Source organism: Pteropus medius, unplaced genomic scaffold (genome assembly GCF_902729225.1).
Source record: "Pteropus medius unplaced genomic scaffold, Ma_sr-lr_union100, whole genome shotgun sequence".
NCBI classification, from domain to species: domain Eukaryota; kingdom Metazoa; phylum Chordata; class Mammalia; order Chiroptera; family Pteropodidae; genus Pteropus; species Pteropus medius.
In genome coordinates, this window is record NW_024349797.1 from 23,406,492 (window position 1) to 23,431,311 (window position 24,820).

At 42.6% G+C, this 24,820-nt stretch overlaps 1 protein-coding gene, 1 long non-coding RNA gene and 1 other non-coding gene across 5 annotated transcripts; all 3 read left to right on the top strand.

Moving 5' to 3' along the window:
• The first annotated feature begins 1,955 nt into the window (after nucleotides 1–1,955).
• On the top strand, nucleotides 1,956–10,181 carry EIF5 (eukaryotic translation initiation factor 5). Of its 3 annotated transcripts, XM_039884328.1 has the most exons (12): nucleotides 1,957–2,114; nucleotides 2,249–2,458; nucleotides 3,465–3,744; nucleotides 3,844–3,925; nucleotides 4,211–4,383; nucleotides 4,691–4,802; nucleotides 5,539–5,684; nucleotides 5,919–6,077; nucleotides 6,411–6,572; nucleotides 6,897–7,061; nucleotides 7,410–7,544; nucleotides 7,976–10,181. In XM_039884328.1, the coding sequence occupies exons 3-12, from the start codon at nucleotides 3,673–3,675 to the stop codon at nucleotides 8,063–8,065; spliced, it is 1,296 nt and encodes a 431-aa protein (XP_039740262.1). In that variant the 5' UTR covers nucleotides 1,957–2,114; nucleotides 2,249–2,458; nucleotides 3,465–3,672; the 3' UTR covers nucleotides 8,066–10,181. The 3 variants fall into 3 exon arrangements, with proteins under 3 accessions (XP_039740264.1, XP_039740262.1, XP_039740263.1); XM_039884330.1 differs by lacking the exon at nucleotides 6,897–7,061 and having other exon boundaries at nucleotides 1,956–2,114; XM_039884329.1 differs by lacking the exon at nucleotides 2,249–2,458 and having other exon boundaries at nucleotides 1,982–2,114.
• On the top strand, nucleotides 5,054–5,179 carry LOC120620016 (small nucleolar RNA SNORA28). The gene has a single exon (XR_005657730.1). It is a non-coding gene; the product is annotated as a small nucleolar RNA SNORA28 (small nucleolar RNA).
• A 3,313-nt stretch (nucleotides 10,182–13,494) lies between the features above and the next one.
• Nucleotides 13,495–23,533, top strand: LOC120619738 (uncharacterized). The gene is made up of 2 exons (XR_005657653.1): nucleotides 13,495–20,879; nucleotides 21,808–23,533. It is a non-coding gene; the product is annotated as an uncharacterized LOC120619738 (long non-coding RNA).
• The last annotated feature ends 1,287 nt before the right edge of the window (nucleotides 23,534–24,820 follow it).

A 24,820-nucleotide genomic window follows, 5' to 3' on the forward strand; every position in this document is an offset into this window, starting at 1 on the left:
ACATCAGTTTCTGAGAAGCAAGATCTCAAATGCTTCAGAAAATGGTTTCACAGTTTCTTTCATGCATTTGTAATTGAGGGAACATAAGGCAGATTACCCAAAGGTGGGAGAAAGCTAGCAGGGATTGGATCACAAGGATAGTTAACAGGATTCCCAGCTCTCTCGAGGGTAATTATGCTCATTTCAAAGGTGTGTGAACCTAGATGCACAAAAACAAGGGAAGGGCTTGCTTCAGGTAAGCCCTAAAGAAGTTACGTCCCTGGGGTGAGACTTCACCCACCATGACCTGCCCTGTTAGGGATTGATCAGATCACCTAGTGAGGTTACTTTCCCTAGAACCCCATTTTCATCCACAGTACACATACTAAAAGTTACTTAAAATCAGTACAAAGTTTTTAAATGAAATTAAATATGGGGCCATCAAACATACCAAGAGATCCATTGGTTTGTATTTATTTAAAAACTCTTCTGAGGAAGCAGGCCTCTTACCTCAGACTAGTTTCATGCCCATATTTTCCGACAAAGTTTCTAAAATAATGTCATTTGCACATAGTCATGCAAAAACTCAGTTTCAATACTGCTAAGTCATGCTCCACCGCTAACCAGAGCAGCGTTTCTGGGATTTTACTGTTTTAGTTCGCCTGATGGGAACCCTGGTACCCATAAAGCATTGTACGCTCGGCTTAACAATTATACATGGATGTACATACACTGTGTGATTTTAACAAAGCCAATGCACCAAAGGACACAAACTGCTTCTCTCTATTCCACCTGATTCATTCTCTCCACCAACAGTCAATTTTTAAAAGAGTTTATAAAGCTTATAAAACATAAAAGTAATCTTGAACTTTAATAAATCAATGAAGCTTTCAATTCTAACCTCCTTTGTAAACTCCACTTAGTCTACAGGGCAGTTTCTCATTCACCTCGTCCCGTCGTCAGCAATATGGCCATTTCACCCAGACCTGGGGAAAACACACTGCGCCTGAGACGCTCAGCCATCACAGGAGAGCAGGTTAGAACCAACGGCTCTGTCATTTGGCTCTTGTTCTTTTACAGTCAAGTATGTTTTCAAATTTCAGGGTGGACTGTGAGTTTTTAGTCACAAGTGAAACTTTTACAGAAAATGTTTCAGAAAGAGTGGTGGTTTCTGTGATCACCTGGACATAACTAAAATGAGAGCTCTTTCTAACAGCACTCATTCTCAAGTTAATACATTGGAACCTGAGTGGGAGTATTTGCTTGGGTTTACGCTTTGCTCAACAAGAAATCTCAATTTATAAGCGGGAGAGGTGATTTACGAACGGTCACCCCATGTGCTTATTTTGAGCACAGTGAGAGTAAAGCAGACATCCCCTCTCCAAGGTGCGCTCTCGGGTCCTGAAAACGGGGGACGGGAGCGACCAGCCAAGGTAGGTGTGTAGGGCGGGTATAGGGGCGGGAGCCGGGCGGGCGACGGGGCCTCACGACGACCCCATAATGGTGACTTGGCGAGTCACGGTGCCGAGGCCACGCAGACCCGAGCTTCGGAGGATAAAAGGCATGAAAGCCCCGGGCCCTCCCTCCAATCTTCAACCTGCGCCCAGGCCTAGGGAGTGTGGGGAAAAAAAACTTCCCCAAGACCCGACAATAGGCGTCCCCGGGGGACGGAAGGACACACGCGAGCCTGAAATCCCACGGCGGGGAGAACTCCAACGAGAACGCGGCCAGGCCGAAACGGGGGGGAGGGGAGCCAACCGCCATCTTGCCCCCGAGCGCCCAAACCGACAGCGCGCGGCCCCGCGGCCGAACCCCCGCCCCCCACCGCCGCGGCGCGGCCGCTCTCGCGATACCGCGAAGGCCTCTGGGAAAGGCGGGGGAGGGGAGGGCAGGTGAAGGGAGCCGGGAGCCGGGACCCGGAGCTGGGGCCGGGCTGAGGCAGCGAGCGGAGCCTCAGGAAGCAGGCGGGGCGGGCCGAGGCGCGATTGACGCAGCATGCCGGCCAATGACGAGCGAGCTCGGGCGGGCTTCTGGCCAATGGGCTGTGCCGCTTGGCGCTGGGGGCGGGCACTGAGGCCGAGGGTAGCTTGAGCGCGGCGGCGGCGTTGTTCAGTCAGAGCGAGAACATTCCAGAGGTGAGTCCGGTGGAGAGGTGGCGGCCCCGCGCCCCCTCCCCAGTCCTCCCCGCCCCCTCGACCCCCGCGGGCCGCTGGTTGGCGGGGTAGGCGCCCCGACGCCCGCGGCTCACGGCGCCGTCTCTCCGCGCCAGGTCGCCAGGCCCCGGGCGCTGAAGGGTGTGGACCCCGGACGTCGCTGGGACAGCCCCTCCCCGCTGCTCGGCGGCGCCTGCCCGGCCGCTGCTCGCTGCGCTCCTCCGCCGCCTCCGCCGCCCTTCCTCGGACTCGGGTTCACACGCGCCACACTTCATCCCAGTCCCGGGCGAGCAGCGTTGGGTTTATGTCTTTATTTGACGAAAACGGTGAGTCCGCGGGCGGGCGGCGCGGGCCGGCGGGGAGATGGCGGCCGCACAAGATGGCGGCGCGCCGCGTGACCCGGCGCGTGTGGCGCAGTTCGGGCGGGCGGGCGGCGGGGCCCGGCGGCGCCCCCTCCCCGCCCGCGCCCCCTCCCCGCCCCCGCCCCGCGCGCGCGTGCGCCGCGCGGCCCCGCCGCCGGCTGAGTCAGGCCCCGCTGCTGCATTTGTGAGTCATCGCGCGGGGCGGGGCGGGGGTGGCCCGGGCCGGCGCCCCTCGGCCCGTTCTGTTCCCCCCGCCGCGGAGCCGGGGCGGCCGCCGCCCGGCCCACCTGCCGCCCAGGAGGAGCCTCGCCATGTCGCGCCGCGCAGGTGGTGCCGCGGGCAGCGCCCCGCAGCCGCGCACGAAACGCCCGGTGGCCATGGGGACGGGAGCGAAGGTTAACCGAGTGTTTGCATAGAGCGGGCGAGGGAGTGGAGGTCGAGGTCGGCGCCTTCCCGCCCCTCGGTGCACGCTCGCTCCGCGAGACCGCGTTTCCCGTGGCCTACGAAAGTGTTTCTTCGAAGTAAGCGTTGGCTGCCGAGGGGCCGAGTCGGCTGTCAAGACCCGTTCCGTAGCTTTCCGTCTTAAAATGACGGCTCGTGCGGGGGAGGGGAGGAGTGTATCGGAACTTTTTTGCCAATACAAGCGCGGTTTGGGGGTAGGAGAGAGGTTTTGTGTTCGTTTATCGTCAATCGTTAAACTATGCCCGTTTTCAGAAGTACCGTTGAAATGCTTGGATGTGTTCGGTTTGGTTAGAAACCCAGAGCAGTTTGTTTTTAGTCTGGCCTTTCCTTACCAGAGTCACGTCTTAATCGAAATGGAGGCCCTATTATGTTGGACACCTATAGGTGTCCCGTATTAGGAAAATATTTGTTTTTTGTTTTTTTCACGTCAAGGGGGACGCTGTTTAACATAGGAGAATTCGGCGTAACTAATGGGAACGTGGTGGGGGGGTGTTCTTTTCTCTTTCAGAGCTGTTGCGCAGCCATTGGTACCTGTATTGGGGAAACATAGCATACAAGCAAGAAGCTTACAGCCTCAGTGGCGAAAATTTTTTCATGTCAGAGACCGAGAACTCTTGCAGTCGTTTATGTCATCCCTTCTTCTCCAGACAGAAGATACCAAAAAGTTGCAATCAAAGATCTCTTCATCTTATTGATAAAGCCACTAATAAGCCAAAATGTCTGTCAACGTCAACCGCAGCGTGTCAGACCAGTTCTATCGCTACAAGATGCCCCGTCTGATTGCCAAGGTACATCTTAGTAGCAAGTCCTAACCTTTTTCCGTAGATTGTTTTAAAGATTGCTTCTCCTGGGTAGACAGTGCAAATTAAATTTTTTATTTTCTTTAGGTTGAGGGCAAAGGAAATGGAATCAAGACAGTTATAGTCAACATGGTTGACGTTGCAAAGGCGCTTAATCGGCCTCCAACGTGTAAGTAATGTCTCTTGGAGAAGTCTGGAAAGGCCTCTATTAGTGATACAGTCGTGACCATTTTGGTTTGAAAATCTTGTCTGAATTGTATGCTTAGCTTAAATAAGGTTAAATGGGACCTTGGATTTAAAACTAACTTATTAGTCGCTGTTAGTGCAAGAATACCCAGGAAACATCTTTCTAACCCAATAACATAAAAACAGGCAGTGTTAAATGTGGTTGACTAGCCAAAGATTAGTTAACTGTAATGAACCAAATTTTTTTTGTTTTTCCCCTTCCAAATAGATCCCACCAAATATTTTGGTTGCGAGCTGGGCGCACAGACCCAGTTTGATGTTAAGAATGACCGTTACATTGTCAATGGATCTCATGAGGCGAATAAGCTGCAAGACATGTTGGATGGATTCATTAAAAAATTTGTTCTCTGTCCTGAGTGTGAGAATCCTGAAACAGAGCTGGTGAGTGCTTTTGAGGTTTTTGTCAATAGAAGAAACCATATATCTGCTTTTTTGATCAGTTCTTTGATAGGACCAAATCATGTTTTGAGAAGACAGACTTAATGAGAAATAAAATATAAAAACCTACAAATTTGGGGACTCTTCCTATACTAATTAAATTTAAGTAGATAATTGGGGGAACATTTTCTTTTGTATGTTAAGAAGCTTGGTGTTTAGATGTTGTGTGGTGGTTAGATATTTTCACACTTGTTCCTTACAGAATTTTCCTATATTATGGATGACATACTTGTTTTTACTTTTTTGGCAGCATGTCAATCCAAAGAAGCAAACAATAGGTAACTCTTGTAAAGCCTGTGGTTACCGAGGCATGCTCGACACACATCATAAACTCTGCACATTCATTCTCAAGAACCCACCTGGTAAGTCTTCATGGTGAGCTTCTGAGGTCTGAACTGTAAAGCAGCTGGGTTTGGGAAATGAAATGAAATTTTCTTTGTTGCCATAAAATTAGAATATAAGGAATTTGTAATTCTTGAATAGTGCTTTATTGAAAACAAGTATGAAATGAATTCTGATGGGATCCCACCAAAGGATCTACTTCTGGAATACTTTTTAAATGGGGGATGGGGGGCTTGGCTCATTATATCTAAGTGGCTTTATAGAGTATTGCAAGCAACACTCTGTGGCAGATGATCAAAACTGTCTGACACAATTTGAGCTTGCTATAGCAAGAAAGTCAAACCTATTCCGGTGTTCTCTTCTCCATGAGACAAACCGTTATATAGACTTAAACAGTGTTCCAGCTGTTGGCTCACGTGCAGTTGAACTATGCCCTTGTTCAAATTCGTGAAGGTTGGGTGAGGAGCATGAATGCCAGTCTCCACTAACTTGAGTCATCACTTCATCTCTCTTACCCAGCATTTAATGCCGCTAACGTTTTGGGACATTCCGTGCTTAGCCAGAGTTTCTTACCTATGAAACATGGTGAATGGATTCAGTCTGTGAATCCTCCTAGAATTTTAGGGAGAGTACTGCGTTAGGGTTGTTCCTGAGAGAAGAGTTCCGAAGCAAAGGGGCAGGGTTTTAAATGTTCATGACAGACGATGAGGGGTAGTAAAAGCCATGGTACTAAACTTTCCTTTTGTTTTCCTGTAGAGAATAGTGACAGTGGCACAGGGAAGAAAGAAAAGGAAAAGAAAAATAGAAAGGGCAAAGACAAGGAAAATGGCTCCGTGTCCAGTAGTGAGACGACGCCGCCGCCGCCGCCACCACCAAATGAAATCAGTCCTCCGCATGCTGTGGTAAGTGCAGAGTCAGTGGTGTGGCAGGTGCTAAAATTGTAAATAATTTGGTTACGGTTAAGAGAAGTACTGAGACTAGCTTCGGTGGAACACTACAACAGTATTTAGGGCTCTCGGTGCTGTTGGTTGATTGAATTAAGGTGGAACCCAGCTTATTTTAGTGGAACATGAATTCAATGTCATGAACTTGACTGGAACCGAAACATTTTAAAGCATCCTTGCTCTTATAAACAGGAAGAAGAGGAGGATGATGATTGGGGGGAGGATACAACTGAGGAAGCTCAAAGGCGCAGAATGGATGAAATCAGTGACCATGCCAAAGTTCTGACTCTCAGTGATGATTTGGAAAGGACTGTTGAAGAGCGGGTTAATATCCTGTTCGATTTCGTAAAGGTAAAGAAAATATTTATTCTTGGGCACTTGAACATCTTGATCAGTAAAATCAACTTCAACTCAGCCTTAGACTTTTGTTGTTATTCTAAACTGGGTACTTGGGAAATAACTTTGTCATGATATCTTTTGAATATTGAATTGCAAGGCTAATTTTTACTTTTTCTGTTAATTCAAATATGTTTTGACTGTGGTCCCAGGCATTCTTTGGTATCTATCTTCTGGCAATTCTAGAACTATCAAATTGGGGGGAAAGGTCATAAGAACAGGGACCAAGTAGTATCTCTAGAGCAAAAGGTGCCTTCATTTCACTGAGTTGTTTCTTTTTATTTGCAGAAAAAGAAAGAAGAGGGTATCATTGACTCCTCCGACAAAGAAATTGTTGCTGAAGCAGAAAGACTGGATGTAAAAGCCATGGGTCCTCTTGTTTTGACTGAAGTTCTTTTTAATGAGAAGATTAGAGAACAGATTAAGAAGTACAGGCGCCATTTCTTACGAGTAAGCAAATTATTTTAGATTCATAAATGAGATTACAGTTGTGTGACCTTGGGAATATCACTTTAACCTCACTCCCCCATTTCTCTATCACCCTGAAAATGGAGATAATTGACATGCTTTACAAGCATGGGAGTATCTGAAAACTACACATGGTTCCTTATAGATAAAGTAATACAGAAAAGTTTGTGCATTGACCTTTTTGAACCACTGTAATGGGGCCATTACTGAGGAACAATCCTAAGGCAATGAATATACTTGGATATTAGAATTGTCAACATAGACCATCTGTAAAAGCTTGTTAATACAAAGATAATCTGTTTGCAGTTTTGTCACAACAACAAAAAAGCTCAACGGTACCTTCTTCATGGTTTAGAGTGTGTGGTAGCAATGCATCAAGCTCAGCTTATCTCCAAGATCCCACATATCTTAAAGGAGATGTATGACGCAGACCTTTTGGAAGAAGAGGTCATCATCAGCTGGTCGGAAAAGGTGGGGAATGTATACAAACAGCTTCAAGATCAAAAATATTGAGACAGCTGTTGGGGCTTATCTGCAATAAGTAACTTCGAATACCTAGTCTCTTTCTGTATGAAAATGCAGTCCTTGTGCTTGATTTAACTCATAGGTGATTTCCACCATGGCAGCTTGTTTTGCTAGTAACAAAAGATATTCCTCAGACTTGGATATTCTTGTTGAATACATGTATTCTGTTGAGGATTTCAAGATTAGGGTGTGACCCAGTTCCCTCAGAGCTCAATATGGGCAGCTAAATGTATAAATAACAAGCTATTTTTTAAATTACCAAATTAAAAGAAAATTGTACCTAATGTTTTTTAGGCTTCTAAGAAATACGTCTCGAAAGAACTTGCCAAAGAGATTCGTGTCAAAGCAGAACCATTTATAAAGTGGTTGAAGGAAGCAGAGGAGGAATCTTCCGGTGGTGAAGAAGATGATGAAGATGAGAATATTGAGGTGTGAACCCTGGGGAAAGGGTTAAAATCAGTATTTGTGATGGGCGTTCAAGAACTGTAAAAGGGCAGACTTGGGTAATTGAGCTAGTCGATTATAGACTGTTAATTTGGAAAATAATCCTTAACCGAAACGGTAGTGGAGGTAGTGGACTCACATACTCCACCTCACCCTCAGACCCACCCCCCCCCATTCAAAAGTAAATACTAGAATTCCCAAAGTTAGGGTTCATTTAATGCAGGTCGAGTGTAGAGGTGTTAGTGGTCTGTAAAAACTAACAAGATACTGTTAGACTGTGGAGAGGTTTTTTTCTGCCTAAAAACTTTAATGAATAATAACTGCATCTAGGTAATTTTTCTGTTTACCATCGACTTAACATTACAGGCACATTGCGATAAAGGTTAACAGTCAATAAATAATGTTTCCTTTATTAGGTGGTATATTCGAAGACTGCCAGTGTACCGAAAGTTGAAGCTGTGAAGTCTGACAACAAGGACGATGACATTGATATTGATGCCATTTAAAGGGGTGGGTACAACCCGGCTTAACAGTGTAATGCTGAGACTCTTTCTGCATCATCAACCAGAAGTGCAACATGTATGTGCAAAAGCTAAAAAGAAATGGCTTAACATCATGCTACACTTTTTACTAAAAATGTATTGCTGTGAGTGGTCTGTAATTAAGCCCAGTGAGACATCTAGGGAGTCCATACACATATCAGTGAGCAGATGTAGTTTGCTTATTTATAGCATGTTTCTTTTTGAGAAATTAGTGGTGGACACATTTGGATCACATTTATACAGTTATAAAAATAAAGATTTGATTTTGGTCATTCTTCATATTTTTGGCTCTGAATGACTTAAGCTGAAATAATTGGCTCCTTTTAAAAATGTACCATCATTTAACCTGATAGGATTCTTGGGGCCTGTTAGAAATTGTTAGGTGCTAAGACTGTAAAATGGTCTTCAGCAGAATGTAAACAAACTTATTTGTAATTACCTTACTCAGCTGTTAAACACAGTACTTTAAGTCTTGTCTCTAGTTCCTCAAATTGGCATCTGGTAATGTATATTCTTACGTACCTTGCCAAGGTGGACTAATAATTAAATGGCAGTGCAACACCTTTATTGTACTAAGTAAAAATGACCTGAGTGTCCTATAAATAATTTTAAGAGCAGTTTTTGAAACTTGAATTTTTTTTTGTCAGTTTGTGTACACTTGCCCCAAATTGTAGTCTTTGAAGTCATTGTGCATTGCACGTTGGATGAGCCAGGGGAGTTATTACATTAACATAAGCATTTTCTGTGTATGTAGCTGTTGCTTTGTGCTGAGAGAAAACTCTTCAAGCTTTGGAGTATGATTAAATAGTAAGCTCAGTGATTTTATTTGGGGGATGACAAAAAAGGTGCACTTAATCTCTAGCAAAAAAATAATAATTTTTCAGCTTTTACGGTTTAAATTATAACTTCAAAATGTTTAGGTATATACTGTATATTTTGTTCAGTGTGGATTTTCCCCGATACTATGGCTTTTTCTTTAATGCCTTTTACATTTGAACACATAGCTATGCTTTTTAGGTTTTGGTTGCTATCTTGCCAAAATAAGTGTTACTATGTCTCAAACTTGTCCTCCCCCACAAGATGTTTTATTTGAAAAGCCAAAATTGTACTTTCAGGTCAGAGGCTGTATATTGGTTGAAAACTTGGTGTCTTTTATTTCACATGGAATATAGCCAGACACGCGAGAAGTCTGTGGTTGATGGCCACTGAATGCAGGTGACTAGGGCCTGGCCCAGCCCATCCTAGGCTTTAGATTTGGAAGTAACTTCCTTATAAATCCTTGCCCAATTAATTAGCTGATCTAAACTCCACTTGACATGTGTTCTGGCTACACCTGAGAAACCATTTTCAAGATAAAAGTGCCCCGTGGGAATCAAGAACCACAGGTTGGTTTCATTTGGAACACAAGCTTACAGCATTCAAATCTCTGCTTTGTGATTCATCTCACAGATTGTAACGAGACCTTAACAAATGTGTGTAAAATTTTTCACATTGAAATTATACAAACACTTGATATAATTAAAACCTTGTTAGCTTGATATTTTAAGAAATTAAAATTCAGCGATTTTACTGGAGAGAGGTGAGTTGGCCACCATCTGCCTTTTGATAGATTTTGATGAGAGCAAAGCAGAAGCCACATACCTGGAAGGATTGTGCTTTGTCACACCAAAGAGGTTTTTGCAAATTCATATCTCACCTAGGTTTCAAATTCTTTACCATGGGCCAGTTTGCTTTCATTATTTGAAATTCTGTAGGAGGTAGATAGTGGTGGTCTAAAGCCAACTTGCACTCAATATACCCAGTATCAAGCTTATAAGGTTGTTAACAGAGGTTCAGTTTTCGTTTTTGTTTTTTAATTGAAGAACATGTTCAGGGCTTCTAAACACTAAAGAGAAATTTTTGGCTTAAACTGGTGTTCAGTCTGGTGCCAAACGTCCAATGGAATTCAAATCCACGTAATTTTATTCACAGAGGCTATCCTGATAGAGTAATGTACCTCTTCACTTTGCTCTATTCAGCTGTCTTAAAATTTCCTGTTTCAAACAGCTACATTACTTGATTAAAACAATGTTAAAATTAATTTTGTCTCTGCTTTAATGTTTTAAAACTAGCCTAAATTTTCATAAGATTTCGGAGTGTTAAAATTTGCCGTTTTTGCAGCTGCTGCTTTGGTTTTGTTGGATGTTTTCTGCAGTTGCCGGCCGTACTCACAAAACATGTTGGTTATTATCTTGAGTAGATGGCTTTCCTTAGGACTTGAGTTTCTGTTCTGTAGTTTGAGTTGATTACAAACAAAATGTATACCTTATCTGATTTCCCGAAGTATTTATGAGTGCTCGTTAGGGAATTCAGATGCCAAGTTTTACAGGCATACCTCAGATACTGCAGATGTGGTTTCAGACCACCATAATAGTCATCATTTTTCTGCTGAAGGGTCTTATTTATAACTTCTAAAAAATAATGTTTGTGAAGCAGAATAAAAATGTGCTTGTGGTTATAGCATATATATATTGGGGAGGGTATTGCACATGTATTTCTAGTTGAGGAAAGAGGGAAAGAGAGACAATAGCTTTCTAAGTTTTTTTTTTTTAAGTAGATGAACTTATACAAAATACTAGTTTGAGTCCTAAAGGTTTGAGGGGAGAGAGGTATTCTCTAATCCAGTGCTCAGTGCTTCCCACCTTGGGCTATGTGGAAGTCAGCCCCGCCCTCATCAAGTGCCCCAAGCATCGACTAAAAGACTGACCAAAAGACTGATCGGGGGAGATAACTTCCAAATGAAGGCTCGAACCCCCCAAGAGCAGGGAGAGCCTAGAGGGTACTGGTCAAACAAGTCTTCTGCGTTTTCTGTCTGTTAACCTGATCTCATGGTCCTGTGGTTACTCACCTGGTCTGGCTCCTGTGCCCAACCACTGTCCGCACTGCTGAGGTAAGGTCTGTTTGAAACCAACACACGTTTTAAATTTCTATAATAGTTCTGAAAACAGTTCTCATCTAGGTTGTAAACTCTTCCTAATTGCTGTAGCTCTACCAATATTTTAACCCAAAATGTAAAGTTAATTCAGTCTCTACATTGACATTTTGATGATTGTTTAAACTCTGGCCGATTTGGCAACACCAAAGCTTCAGTGTGTTCTCAGTACCGGGAACAGTACTGCACTCTGTCTGCCGTCTCCAATTGTCTCGTATGTTTTTCCTGAGGAGACAAGTCATTTTTTTGTCCCCAGTATTCCCTGTACACCTTGATGCCCAAGACTGGCACTCTAGAGTGTGTGGAGTGAGGAACGGGCGAGGGAGCCTTTGTTCCCAGGAGGTTGGGGTCTTGGGCTTTACGTCGCCCTGCAGTAGGGCTCTGCTGGCACCAAAGCTCTGGTTCTTTGCAGCCGGAAAATGGAACCGTTTCTGTGTGCTGGGATGTGGGAATGACAGCTACAGAGAGCTGCTTTCCCCGGGAACCTAGACCAGGAGTTGGTGCTGGGATCTCAAAGCGCAGGCATCAGTCCGAGCCGCCCCAGTGCCTGCCCTTCGGTTACCCATCCAGTGGGCTCTCTTGCAGGGGGAGTATTCACTAGGCTTTGGAATCACCTGGCCTAGGCCTCCCTGTGAAACTGGAAGACACTTTCTGTGTCTTTAGTGGGGATGGTAACCCTTTATGCAACATTTGAAGTCCCAGTAGAATCCAAATGCTGCCATCCAAGGTGACGCCTGGCCGGACCAGCAAGAGAAAATCACTGGAAGGAGGGATGGAAGAGCGGGGGTCACCAGAGTGAGGAGAGCAGCAGGGAGCAGTTCCAGGGTGGTGCAGTCGGTTCCCACCCAACAGGCCCTGGGTGGTTGGTGTGGCAGCACTCATTCTGCAGTGATGCTTAGGTCAGTGGCCGAGGACAGACCACGGCCCCTCCTGGGCTTCCCTAACAGTTGCAAGTAGCACCTGCCACTAGCTAGGTCTGCTTGTTGCCTATCCAGCAGGTTGAGTTAGCTGAGAAATTAGTCACTATCCCCATGGGACAGCCCTGAACTGGTACTGGAGACATTTCATCCCTAGCCCGGGTGAGGACTGAGGGTTGCAAGACCAGTGGGTAAGGCTGGGCTGTGTCTGCCCCCCATAGTCATAACAGGAAAAGGATGCTTCCACAGGGGTTGGTGGCACAGGTACTAGGTAACACGAAATGGGGAAACAAGGCCAGAGAATGAGGGCACTGGACTCTAGCCCAAGGTTCTGTAATATAGCCACATGGAGGCCTGGACCCTCTGGCTCCCGCCTAAGCTAACACTTTGTTCCCCTGTTCTACCACAAAGAACTAATACTTAGGGTGTTTAGATGGTAGACAGAAATCGTGGGATGGCATCTCAAGTCCCCCCTAACTTGGCCTTGGGTGAAGCTGTAGCTGAGAGGGTTGGAGCCATCTAAACCATCTCCAGATAGACCCAGTGAGCAAGGGATCATCTGCTCATGTCCCACACCAGGTCCTTTGAGCCCCTGGTCTGCACCGGTCTTTAGGTAAGCTTACTCTTGCTCTGACTTTGTCCCCTGCAGGAACTCCCAGACCAAAGCAGACACAGGACAGAAGGGCGGCACTCTAGAGGAGGGAGGAAATTATTGGAGACTTGGAGGGCAGCTTCTTAAAGGTTAAATAGGAATTTGTGGGGGTGAGGTGGGGTGAAGTGAGCACGTGGAAACAACAGCTACTCTAGATTGCAGTGGGTGGTGGCGGTGAGGTTGGAGGATGCAGTAGGGCCTCATCTGCAAGGCTGAGGTCCATGGACCCGATGAGCCTTACGAGCTGCAAGAATAGAATCATTTGAATCTTGCGTGGGAGGCTAAGACACTGGGAACCAAAAAGGGAAGAAGACGGTTTAGCTTAGGACCTGATGAGTTGGAGGTGCCTTTGACGTATCTAGGTGTGAGGGGATCCAGGAGGCAGCTGGATATGAGTGTAGAGCTGGAAGTCCTATTGGGGAGCCACTTCTGTGTAGGCAACAGCAGTCTGTGCTCATAGAGAGCTTCCATTTCTCCCCCAGACATCTGCAAGGGCAGGGACAAATCTGATTTATCTGCATTCCAAGTTCCCAGAACTGAGCTTGCACCCAAGAGGTTCTCAGGAAATCACCAAGTGCCTGAATGGATAATGGGTGTGTAGGTCCGCGCATGGGTGGTGGATGTTCGGGTGAATGAATAGAATGGTGGCTGGAAGGACGGAGAATTCAGTGGATGGGTGCGTGAGTGGGTGGGGCGTTGGGAGATGAACGAGTAATTTTTAGAGCATGCTTTCTGCTAGCCAGTTCATAGATAATTCCATATGAAGACCAAGAGAACATGGTTTTCTCCAATTTTTTTTTTTTTCTTTCACGAAGTCATAACTTGTCCCTTTACAAGCCAGACTGCCTTTATGTGCTTGGCTTTTTCCCCTGCTGACCCTTCATCCCACCCGCTGTGCTCCCACTGGGCCCTTCACTCTCTCCACTTGTCAGTCTCTCATCTCCATGACTGTGTTTCTTTATCTTGGCAAGTACATCGAGGACGGCATCCTAGCCAGCCCCGGTTCAGTGTGGAACCTGGACACCCACCCAAACCGGAGAGCCTCCAAACTCGGCCCCCAGTTCAGTTCTGCCCAGTTAATAGGGTTAAATTATGACCAAAGGGAATAGGAAGTTGGTAGTGGAGTTAAAAGCTAGTGCTTATGACACACGAGGAAAGAGGAAATAGAAATGTCGCCAGACTTAGAAAAGGAAAAAGGAAAAGGAAACCTCAAAAATGAACAACAATGGAGGACTAAAACCAAGTGTAAGCAGGACAAACCCTTATTTAAAAAAGAAATGATCGGTGAGATATTAAAACACAGCAACAAAAACTCAGACGACAGTATGGTGGTTCGCAGAGGAAAAGGGGGTGGGGGCAGAAAAGGGTGTAAAGGGTCAAATGTGTGGTGACATTTGAATTTGGATGGTAACGCAGTATTCACATGTATTGAATTGTACACTCGAAACCTATATAATGAAATGGGTTAATTTCATTAACCAATGTCACCGCAGTAAGTTTAATATATTTTAAAGATTAAGGAAACAGATTGGGTTAAACCAAATACTGCAGACTCTGTTTCAGGCACGTGTTGGACTTCTTGCTTTGAAGGCCCCAACCACCAAAAACGCCAATTTGTTTCCGCAAAAATTTACTCAAGTACAATTTTAATGTGTTGCTCTACTTACCGAAAACAGGGAAATGTCAAAGGTGAGTAGAGAAACAGGAACTTTAACTGGAATAGAGAACCTGCACAGTGCAAGCAAACAGGAAAGGCGGGGTGCCCGAGGCTGAACGCCTGAGTCAGCACCCAGGTGTGAAGACTAAGCCTCGAACCTTCCGTGAGGTGGCAGCGGGGGAGCCAAGGGCTCCCACAGCAAGCTGGGGACCTGGGAGTCTGAAGCAGGCCGAAGTTGGTGACAGCCCTGGCTCTCAGCAGAGGCAAGCCTCCCTCTCTCCATGTCCCCTGCTCAGTCCAACAGATAAAATTCAACAAAATAGGAATTTACAATAGAAAGCTACCAAACATGAGGACAAACCATTAGAAAGGAAAAGAAAAACAGCTTTAGATTCCCCCTAGCTTCTCAGATACTCATCAGATACATTAATATTAAATACCTCTGTTTTAAGTATAGAAATGGATTTCTTAAAAGCAATGAAAAAGAATCAGGAATGTCTAGGTGTATATTAAAATACATAGAAATTTGGTGTAAAACAATCGTGATTTCTAGCAAAGGTGGGTTAAACGGAAACAGACCCCAGTCCCTCCCAAAATTACATGAAAACATCAGTAAAGGGGTAAAGCTAAACAGGATTTGGGGAAGATGGCAAGAATAAGAAGCACCAGGAATCTACACAGGCAGAATCTGTCCAACTTGGCTTTTGAAACTGGAGTCTGCAGAAGGCTTTTCCCCTCCCAGGAAAAGGCTTAGACAGTAGATGGCAGTTTGGGTTATCCTCAGATTCTAGCACCTTGGTAGCTACCCATCCTCCAGCCCCAGGCGTGTGGCGAGTCTTCGTGCACATGTTCCTGGAGCAACATGCTTAACAGCTTTCAGGAGCTAGAGTGGGCCAAAAAGACCCGTCCTCCAAATATCAAGGACCTATGCTTTCAGGTGACGTCACTACTTCTGGTAACTGGGTAAGGAAGAGGGAAGCCATGGGCGCACCTCTTCCTCCCATAGTTGCAAGCCCCAACTTCTCAGGCCGAAGTGACTAGGTATGAAAAGATGGTGCCCTTCCCCTGCCCCTCCTTTCTCATTTCCACCTTTTGGGAGCCAGACATTAAAGACGACATTCAAAGAAGCTGCATATACCAGGAAAATGAGAAACTGACCGCACGTGCCCAAGAAAGGCTTGGAGAAGACCTTACGTTACACCTCAAGCTGACCCTTGGCACAGAGACAGCCCATAAAATTAATAAACATAAAGCCCTGGGGTGCTGTGTCTGGCAAGTGGTAAATCCTGCCACGTCCAGAGCGGCCCTGGAAAATAAACCTGAGTGGGAACGGTAGGAGATGAAGAAGAGAAAGAGTGGGACTCAGGAGGTCCACTGCCCACTGATGGTGGACAACAGCGCAGTTTTAGTTTTGCAAGCTGTTTTTATATAAGAACGTCATAATTGGCATAAGCAGTTTTCCTTAGACATAACACTGTTTCTTCTGCTTTTCCCAAGTCACATCTTCTCATGGCCTTCAGCTGCTTTGCCCGCCTGCAGCTATGTTTATCCTTTCTCGTTCTCAGGAGTTTGCTGAGGCGAGGTCACCCTTGGTCACCCTTGCAGGTTGCAAGGACCTTGTCAGATTACAACCCGCTCTCCACACTGGGGAAGAGGGAGAGTCTAATTTCCAGAGTTAACACATTATTAGATTCAATTGTCCAGTGTACAACAACTTTTAAATCACAAGGCAAACAAAATGACAGGAAAGTGTGGCCCATTCAAGAGAAAAAAAAATAGAAACTTCCTGAAAAAGATCTGATAGCAGATCTCGTAGACAAAGACTTTGAAACAACCATCTTAAAGATGCTCAAAGAACTAACGGAAGATGGAGAGAAAGGGAAAAGATGTCTGAACAAAATGGAAATATGAATAAAGACAAAACCCAAAATGAAAAATTCTGGAGCTAAAAAGTGCAATGACAAATGAAAATTTCACTAGAGGTATTCAAAGGCAGAAGAATCTGTGAACTTAAAGATAGGGAATGAAAATTAGTGAGTCTGAAGAATGGAAAAAACAAAACTAGGAAGAAAAATGAACAGAGCCTAAGTGACCTGTAGGACACCATAAAAAGGGCCACCATACACATGGCGGGAGTCTCAAAACGAGAAGGCGGAGGGCAGAGAGAATATTTGAAAGAAAACATTGGCCGAAAACCCAAAATGAAAGACATGAGGCTCAACAAACTTCAAGATCAACTCAGAGACTCATACCAAGACACATTGTAATCAAAATTTTGAAAGACAGGATCTTGAAAGCAAGAGAGAATTGACTCATTACATGCAGAGATTTTGTGTGCGTGTCCAATAATGTCAGCAGATTTCTCATCAGAAACCTTGGAGGCCAGAAGGCCGTGGATTGACACGTTCAAAGTGCTGAAATTAAAAAACAACCAAGAATGCTGTATTGTCAAAACTGTCCTTCAAAAGAGGGAGGGATTAAGACATTCCCAGATAAACAAAAGCTGAGCTTTGTTACCACTAGACCTGCCCTGCGAGAAATGCTCAAGGGAGCCCTGGAGAGGGAAAGGACGCCAAGACAGTCACTCGAAGCCATCAGAAGAAGTAGAGATCTCAATCAAGGTAGATACATGGGAAATTGTAAAAGCTAGTAGCATTTTAATAATGGTTTGTAACTCTTTGTTTCTTACACAAGTTTACTCTTAAAATTGTGCATTTAAAACTTTTAGTTTATGTTTTGGAGCACTACACTGTGTACAGATGTAACATCAACCACTGATGCGGCGAGGACAGAGCTGTAAAGGAACAGTTTTTGTATATTAGTGAAGTTAAACTGATACAAATTCAAAGTAGAGTGTTTATAACTTTAGGATGTTAAATGTAATTCCAATGGTAACCACAAAAAATAGCTATAGGATGCATGAAAAAGGAAATGAGAAAAGAATTTAAACATTTAAATGTTTAATATTTAAATTTTAAACAAATCAACTAAACACAACAGACAACAGTAATGCAGGGTTCAAAGGACAGAAAAGCTATAGGGCATATAAAAAAACCACGATAACACAATTAAGTCCCTCCTTACCAATGATTACTTTAAATGTAAATGGATTAAACTCTCCAATCAAAAGACCGATCAAATGGATCAAAACACATGATAAACCACATTCTCTCTGCAGGAGACTTCCTTTGAGATCCAAACACAAAAAGATTAAAAGTGAAAGAATGGAAAAATATTCCAGGCAAAAAGTAACCAGCAGAGATCATACATGGGTGACTATACTAGTATCAGACAAAATAGATTTTAAATCAAAAAAGATTACAAGAGACAAGAACATTATATGTTAAAAAGTTCAGTGCAGCAAGAAGATAATAATACAATTGTAAACATTTACACACATATTAACAGACCAGCAAAATACATGAAGGAAAAACTGATGGAATTGGAAGGAGACATAGATAGTTCCACAATAGTAGTTGGAGACTTAATACCTCACTCTCAGTAATGGATAGAGCAAACAGACGGAAGCTAAATGAGGAAAGAGAAGACTTAAACAGTACAATACATCCACTAGCTCTAACAGACATATACAAAACTCTACCCAATAAGAGCATGCACATTCTCACATGCACATGGGACATTATCTAGGCACAAATTAAAGCTCAATGTATTTTTTTAAAATGTCATGCAAAGTATCTTCTCTGACCACAATGGGATGAAGTTAGAAATCAACAGAAATAAAACTAGAAAAAAATTGTGGAAATTAAACAAAATCCTCTTACTGGAGCAAAGAAGAAATCCAAGGGAAATAGAAAACACTTAACGATGAATGAAAATAAAACACGACACACCAGAATTATGGGACACAACAAAAGCAGTGCTAAGAAGGAAATTTATAGCTATACATGCTTACGTTAATTTTTTTCTTTTTGAGTCAAGAAGTGAACTTTACAATTTAAGGAACTAGAACAAGAACAAACTAAACCCAAAGTTAGCAAAAATAAATAATAAGGACTAGAGCAGAGATAAGTGAAATAGAGAATAGAAAAATATAGAGAAAAATCGATGAAACCAAAAGTTGTTTCTTTGAAAAGATGAGTAAAACTAGCAACTCTTTAGCTGGATGGGCTAAGAAAAAAGAGAAGACTCTAATTACTAAAATCAGAAATAAAAATGAGATCATACTGATTCTACAGAAAAAAAAGAATTATGAGCACTACGCACAATTGTACACCAACAAACTGGATAACCTAGATGAAACAAATTCCTAGAAACACAAAACCTATGAAGATTAAAAATCACCAAGAAATGCAAAATCTGAACAGGGCCTATAACTAGTAAGGCAGTTGAATAAGAAATCAAAAACCACCAGACAGTAAAAGCCCTGGATCCGACGGCTTCACTGGTGAATTCTCCCAAACATTTAAAGAACTAATAAAATCCTTGTCAAGTTTTTTCCAAAAATTGAAGAGGAGGAAACAGTTCCTAACTCAGTCCGTGAGGCCAGCGTAACCCATAATCCAGACACCAAAGCCAGAAAAAGAAACTGCAAGGACACAGCAGACCGATATCCTTCATGAACAGTGATGCTGAAGTCCCCAGTGAAAGGCAAGCGGACCTGTTCGGAAGCGTATTAAAAGGATTACACATCACGACAAGGTGAGATTTACTCCTGGAATAAAATGATGGCTCCACATAAAAAATTTGGTCAACATAATACACCAGATTAAAAGAATGAAGGAAAAAACTCCCATGATACATCTTGATTAATGAAGAAAAAGCATTTGACACACCTCAACACTTTTTCATAATGAAAACATGCAACAACATAACAATAGAAGGCAACCTCCTTGACATAATACCATATATGTGAAAAATCTACAGGGACCATCATACTCGGTGGTGAAAGACCAAAAGTTTTTTCTCTAAGGTCATGAACCAGGCAAGGATGTCTGCTTTCATCACTTTCATTCATCATAGTACTGATAGTTTTAGCCAGAGCAATTAGACAAGTGAAAGAAATAAAAACATCTAAAAATTAGGAAGAAGTAAAACTGTTTACATATGACCTGCTTTTATATGTAGAAAGACCCTAAAGATTCCACTAAAACAAAACAAAACAAAACCAAACCTCTTAGAGGTAATAAATGAATTCAGCAAAGAAGCAAGGTAAAAAGTCAACACACAAAAATCAGTTGCATTTCTATACATGTTTTGTGCTGGTCTCAGCCTATCAATAACGCGTGCTGTGACCGGACTGGCCCTTGGGGTTCTTATTGTGATTGCAAGATGCCCTCCAGCAATAACCGTCAGGAAACTTTGAAAAGAGATTTATTGCTTACAAATCCTGGAAATTACACAGCACACGGGAGCCAACAGCGAGGTTGCAGGTAGAGAGAGTGGGTACACAGGCCTGGGGTTCTGCTTTTATTAGGGTTGAGGGTGGGGCCTAGGGTTTCTCAGGCTCACTCACTACCGGTGAATTTAAAACATAAGACCCAGAATTTAAAGCAGGGGAAGAGGAGAAATAAAACAGGTAGCCCAAATGGTCAGCTATTGAAACCAACTAAGATCTCTAAAACAAAAGAGCCTCAGTGGGGGCAGGCGGCCTAGCTAGAGCGTGGCTGGCAAGGTGTTTATTTAAGGTAGCCATCTTTGAAATGGATGCCTTAGCAATCGCAGCTTAAGTCAGGCACTTGCATTAGAAAAAAGAAAATCAAATTTCAGGGCTTACATCACAATGCACTAATAATAATTTGAAAAGGAGAAAAGGAACACAATTCTATTTACAATAGCATCAAAAAGAATAAAATAATTAGGAATTAACCACGGAGATGAAAGACTTGTACAATGAAAGCTACAAAATATTACTGGAAGAAATTAAAGAAGACATAAAGGAAAACATATCACGTTCATGGATTGAAAGACAATATTGTTAAGATGTCAATGTACTACCCAAAACAGTTAAGGTTACTTAGGATCACATCCTAAAGTTATAACACTTCAATTTGAATTTATACCATCTTCACTTCAAGAGTACACTCTGCTCCTGTCCAGCTTTGTTACCAGCCCTTTCAGTTATCGCTGTCAGAAATGACATTTTTATGCATCGTGTGTCCAGAAACATAGGCTCATAATAACTTTTTATTCATTAGACTTTTAAGTCATATAGAAAATAAAAAGTAGAGTAACAAAGCAAAATTCCAACAATACTAGCTTTTATAATCGCCTGTATATTTACCTTTACAGGAGATCTTTATTTTTTTTCGTACAGCTTCAAGTTACTGTCTCGTTTCCTTTCATTTCAGCCTGAAAGCATCCCTTTTTGCATTTCTTGTAGGGCTGGTTTAGGGGTCATGAACACTTAGGTTTTGTTTATCTAAGAATGTCTTAATTTCTCATTTCTGAAGAACATTCTCCCCAGATATAGAATTATTGACAGGGTTTTTTCTTCTTCTTCTTCTTTCTTTCAGAACTTTGAATGGATCAACTCACTACCTTCTTCTGGCCTTCAAGGTTTCTGATGAGAATTTGCTGATAATCTTACTGGAGACCAAAAAAAGAAAAAAAAAAATGTTCCTGTATGCGATAAGTCACTTTCCTCTCACTGCTTTCAAGATTTTCTTTGTTTTTGTGTTTTGAAATTTCGATTAAAATGTGTCTTAAGAGTCTTCCTGAGTTTTTCCATTCACGTCTTTGTCACCGAAGGTGGGAAGTTTTCAGCCTTTATTCCTTCGATCTCTTTGCCCCTTTTTCTCTCTTTTCCTTCTGGGACACCCACAATGCATGTGTTGGTCTCTTAAGCTCTGTTCACATCTCTTCGATCTTTTTCTTTCTGTTCCTGACTTAGTAATTTCCATTGTCCTATCTTAAAGTTTGCTGGTTCTTTCTTCTGCCTGCTCAAATTTACTTTTGAATCTCTCAAGGGAATTCTTCATTTCAGTTATTGTATTTTTCAGATCCTGAATTTCCTTTTAGTTCCTTTTTATGCTGTCTATTTCTTTGTTGGTATTTCCATTTTATTCAAATATCATGTCTTGACTCTGTCCATGTCTTCTTTCAGCTTTTTGAATATGTTTAAGACAGTTGTTTTAAAGTCTTTTCTAGTACACTATGTGCTTGCTCTTCGATAAAGTTTCTATCAACTTACATCTTCCTTTGAATGAGCCAGACTTTCTTGTATCTTTCTAAATGCCTTGTGATTTATTTTGTTGTTGAAAACTGGATATTTGAGTTTTATATGTCGTAAGTCTGGAAATCAGATTCTCTCAAAACCCCCAGGGTTTTCTTTTTTTAAAAAATTTTGTTGTGCTGGGAATCATCATGAGGTGTAAACTTAAGGTCTTTTCTGAGACTGTCTTTTCATGGGTATGCGCAGTGGCTTTCTAACCTCCCAGTATATGTGGTTGCTTTTGAATGTCTTCTTCCTTAACTGTCTGGCTCCCAAAAGGGGAAAAGTGAAAAATGAAGGGTCAAAATAAAACAAAAAAACAGGCTCTGTCTTTTTAGTGTCCCTGGAAGCCGCTTCAGCTGGTGGGGGTGTGCACTGATGATGGCCCGCCTTTATGTCCTCGAGTCTGTGACCAGAAGCAGCAATCAGCGATCAGTACACAGACACCTGATAGTTGCAGAACAAAATCCTTATTGTCCACCCAACTCCCACGAACCACTGCAGGGACTGCTTCCTGCCACAGGGCTGAGGGACCTGGGGAGCGGGGTACATGCTACCACGCTAGGAGATGGAATCAACTGGAATTAACTGGGGCTTACCATCCAAGCCTCCCCTGGAAACGCAAAGCCTCCAACATGGTTCCGACGTAGTTACATTAAACACATTTTGCCCTTGCAACTGCTGTCTGGGTGGGAGAAGAGAGTCCTGGATCCTCCTACCTCATCGTCTTCCCTGATGTCACTGCTCTACAAAGAGCTCGTACAACGCAGTAATAACAAGACAGATCACCCCATTAAAAATTGGGCGAAGGATCTGTATAGACATTTTTTTCCAAAGAAAACATACAAGTGGCTGACGAGCACATGAAAAGATGCTCGAGATGACCATTAGCCATCCGGAAAATTCACATCAAAACCGCAATGAGAGACAACTTCATACCCACTAGGATGCTGCGATAGGCCGATGATGGCACCCCACAAGATAACGCCATCTAATCTCTGGAACCTGTGAGTGTTACCTTATATGGCCAAAAAAAAAAAAAGCGATTAAGTTACAGAGGAGAGGATGAGCTTATCCTGCATGATCTTGAGTGGAGCCTAAATGCAATCATGTGTACTCTTTTAAGAAAGAGGCAAGGGATTTTTGAGAGAGACACAGAGGAAGGACATGTGAAGACAGAAGCAGAAATGAGAATAATGCAGTCACAAGCCGACAGCCACCAGAGGCTGGAAGAGACCAGGAACAGACTCGCCACAAGAACCTTCAAGAGGAAGCACAGCCCTGCTGACACCTTGATTTCAGACCTCTGGCCTTCAGAACTGTGAGAAAATGAATTTCCGTTGTTTAAAACCATCCAATTTGTGGGAGTTTGTTATGGCAGCCCCAGGACACGAAAACAGATGACTGTAAAATACGCGGATGATGACATACGTCGGTGAGGACACGGAGGTATCGGAACCCTCGTGCATGTCCACTGATGGTGGGCATGTGACTTTGGAAAACAGGCTTGCGATTCCTCAGAGGACTAGTGTAGTGTAGAGTTACCATACGCTCGAGCGATTTCACTCCCTAGGAATGTACTTGAGAGAAATGGAAACATATGTCCATACTGCAGCAACATTGTTCATAATAGTCGAAAAGTGGCTGTCTGTCAACTGGTGAATGGATCAATAAAACAGTGTATACATACAATGGATTATTATTTCGTGCTGTCCCGTGCTATTTCTTGGTGTCTTACAGGAATTCCTTATATATTCAAGATACAAATCTTTTGTTATTATGTACTTGAAAGTATCTTCTCCAAGTTTGTAACATGTCTTTTCTCTGTATCTTTAATGTAGTTAATGGGGATTTAATTTGTATTTTCCTGGTGCCTGACAAAGCTAAGCATCTTTACGTTATGTTTACTGGCTATTTGCCAGCCTATTTGTGAAGTACTTTTTCAAGTATCTTGCCTATTTTTCTACCGAGCTATTTGGCTTTTTCTTAAAGATTTATAGACGTTCTTTCTATATTCTGTACATGTGCCTTTGTCAATTACATGCATTACAAATATCCAGGATATTTGCTTGTTTTTGTTTGTTTACTCTTTGAATGATATCTTTTGGTGAAAGAAGTTCTTAATTTTACTGTAATCGAATTTACCAATCTTTTCCTTTAGGGTTATTCTTATACCAATTTAATAAATTTTCCCTACCCTAAATATGTTCTTTATGTTCTACAAGCTTTATATTTTGTCTTTCATATTAATTTTTGTGTATGGTATGAAGTAGGGATCAAGTCTCTTTCTGTTTTCCTCTGGGATTATCCAATCATTCAGAATCATTTATTTAAGAGACTTTTCCCCCCACTGCTCTGCAGTGTTCCCTTTGTTGTAAACCAGGTATCCATGCACGTGTGGGTCTGCTTCTGAGTTTTCTTTGCTATGGTTTGTTGCATTCATTTCTCCTCTTTATCATTTCCTTTCTTCTACCTACCTTCTTTGGGTATAGTTTACTCTTCCTTTTCAAGCTTCTCGAAGTGCTTGCTTAGGTAGGGGATTTTCAGCCTTTCTTCTTGTCGGAAAGAGTTTGTATAAAATTGAAATGTATTCTTTGACAATCTGGTAGAACCCACTTGTAAAACGTTTCAATTCCTTTAAGAGTTACAGAGCTATTCATTTTCTATTTCTTCTTGTGTAGTTATGTTATAGTTTCCTAGAATTTAATTGGTTTTGTATAAGCTTTCAAAATTATTGCCACAAATTTGTTGATAGTATTCCCTTATCTTTTACGTCTCTGAAACATCTGTAGTCATATCTTCCTTTATATTTTCTAAGCTTTACTCGTGTTTTCTCGCCTGCATTCTTAGCTAGCTGGGCTAGAGTTTTGCCTTTTTTAACTAGTTTTTTACAATAACTACTTGGCTTTGTTGATCTCATTTTATCTTTGTTCTATTTCATTCATTTCTGCTTTCATTTTGTCCTTTTTCTTTGGGTATACTATGTTCTAACTACGTGATATTAACACATAGCTCATTAATTTTTAGCCCTTCTTTTTTCTTATTCAAATGTGTAAGACTATAACTCTGTCTCTAAATACTGCTTTCATTGAATCTTACAAGTTTTGATGTGTAAAATGTTCATTATCATTCAATTCTACATTTTTCTTCTTGATTTCTTTGGCGTATAAATTCTCCATGTATGTGTAGTTGTGTGTAGGTGTCTGTTCTTAGGGAGTTTCAGGAAGTGGGGGATTATGTTGTTCACATGCGCATTTGCCTGATTTAGGTCTAGAACTGGTTTTAACAGAAACTCTCTGGGCTTCCCTGGCTGCAGCAACCAGCCCCTGCTTATTTCACTCGAGTGCATTA

Coding starts and splice junctions, on each gene's coding strand:
- EIF5 (XM_039884328.1), top strand. CDS start 3,673: ATGTCTGTCAACGTCAACCGCAGCGTGTCAGACCAGTTCTATCGCTAC. Junction 5,685..5,918: donor TCAGTCCTCCGCATGCTGTG/GTAAGTGCAGAG, acceptor TCTTATAAACAG/GAAGAAGAGGAGGATGATGA. Junction 6,078..6,410: donor TCCTGTTCGATTTCGTAAAG/GTAAAGAAAATA, acceptor TTTTATTTGCAG/AAAAAGAAAGAAGAGGGTAT.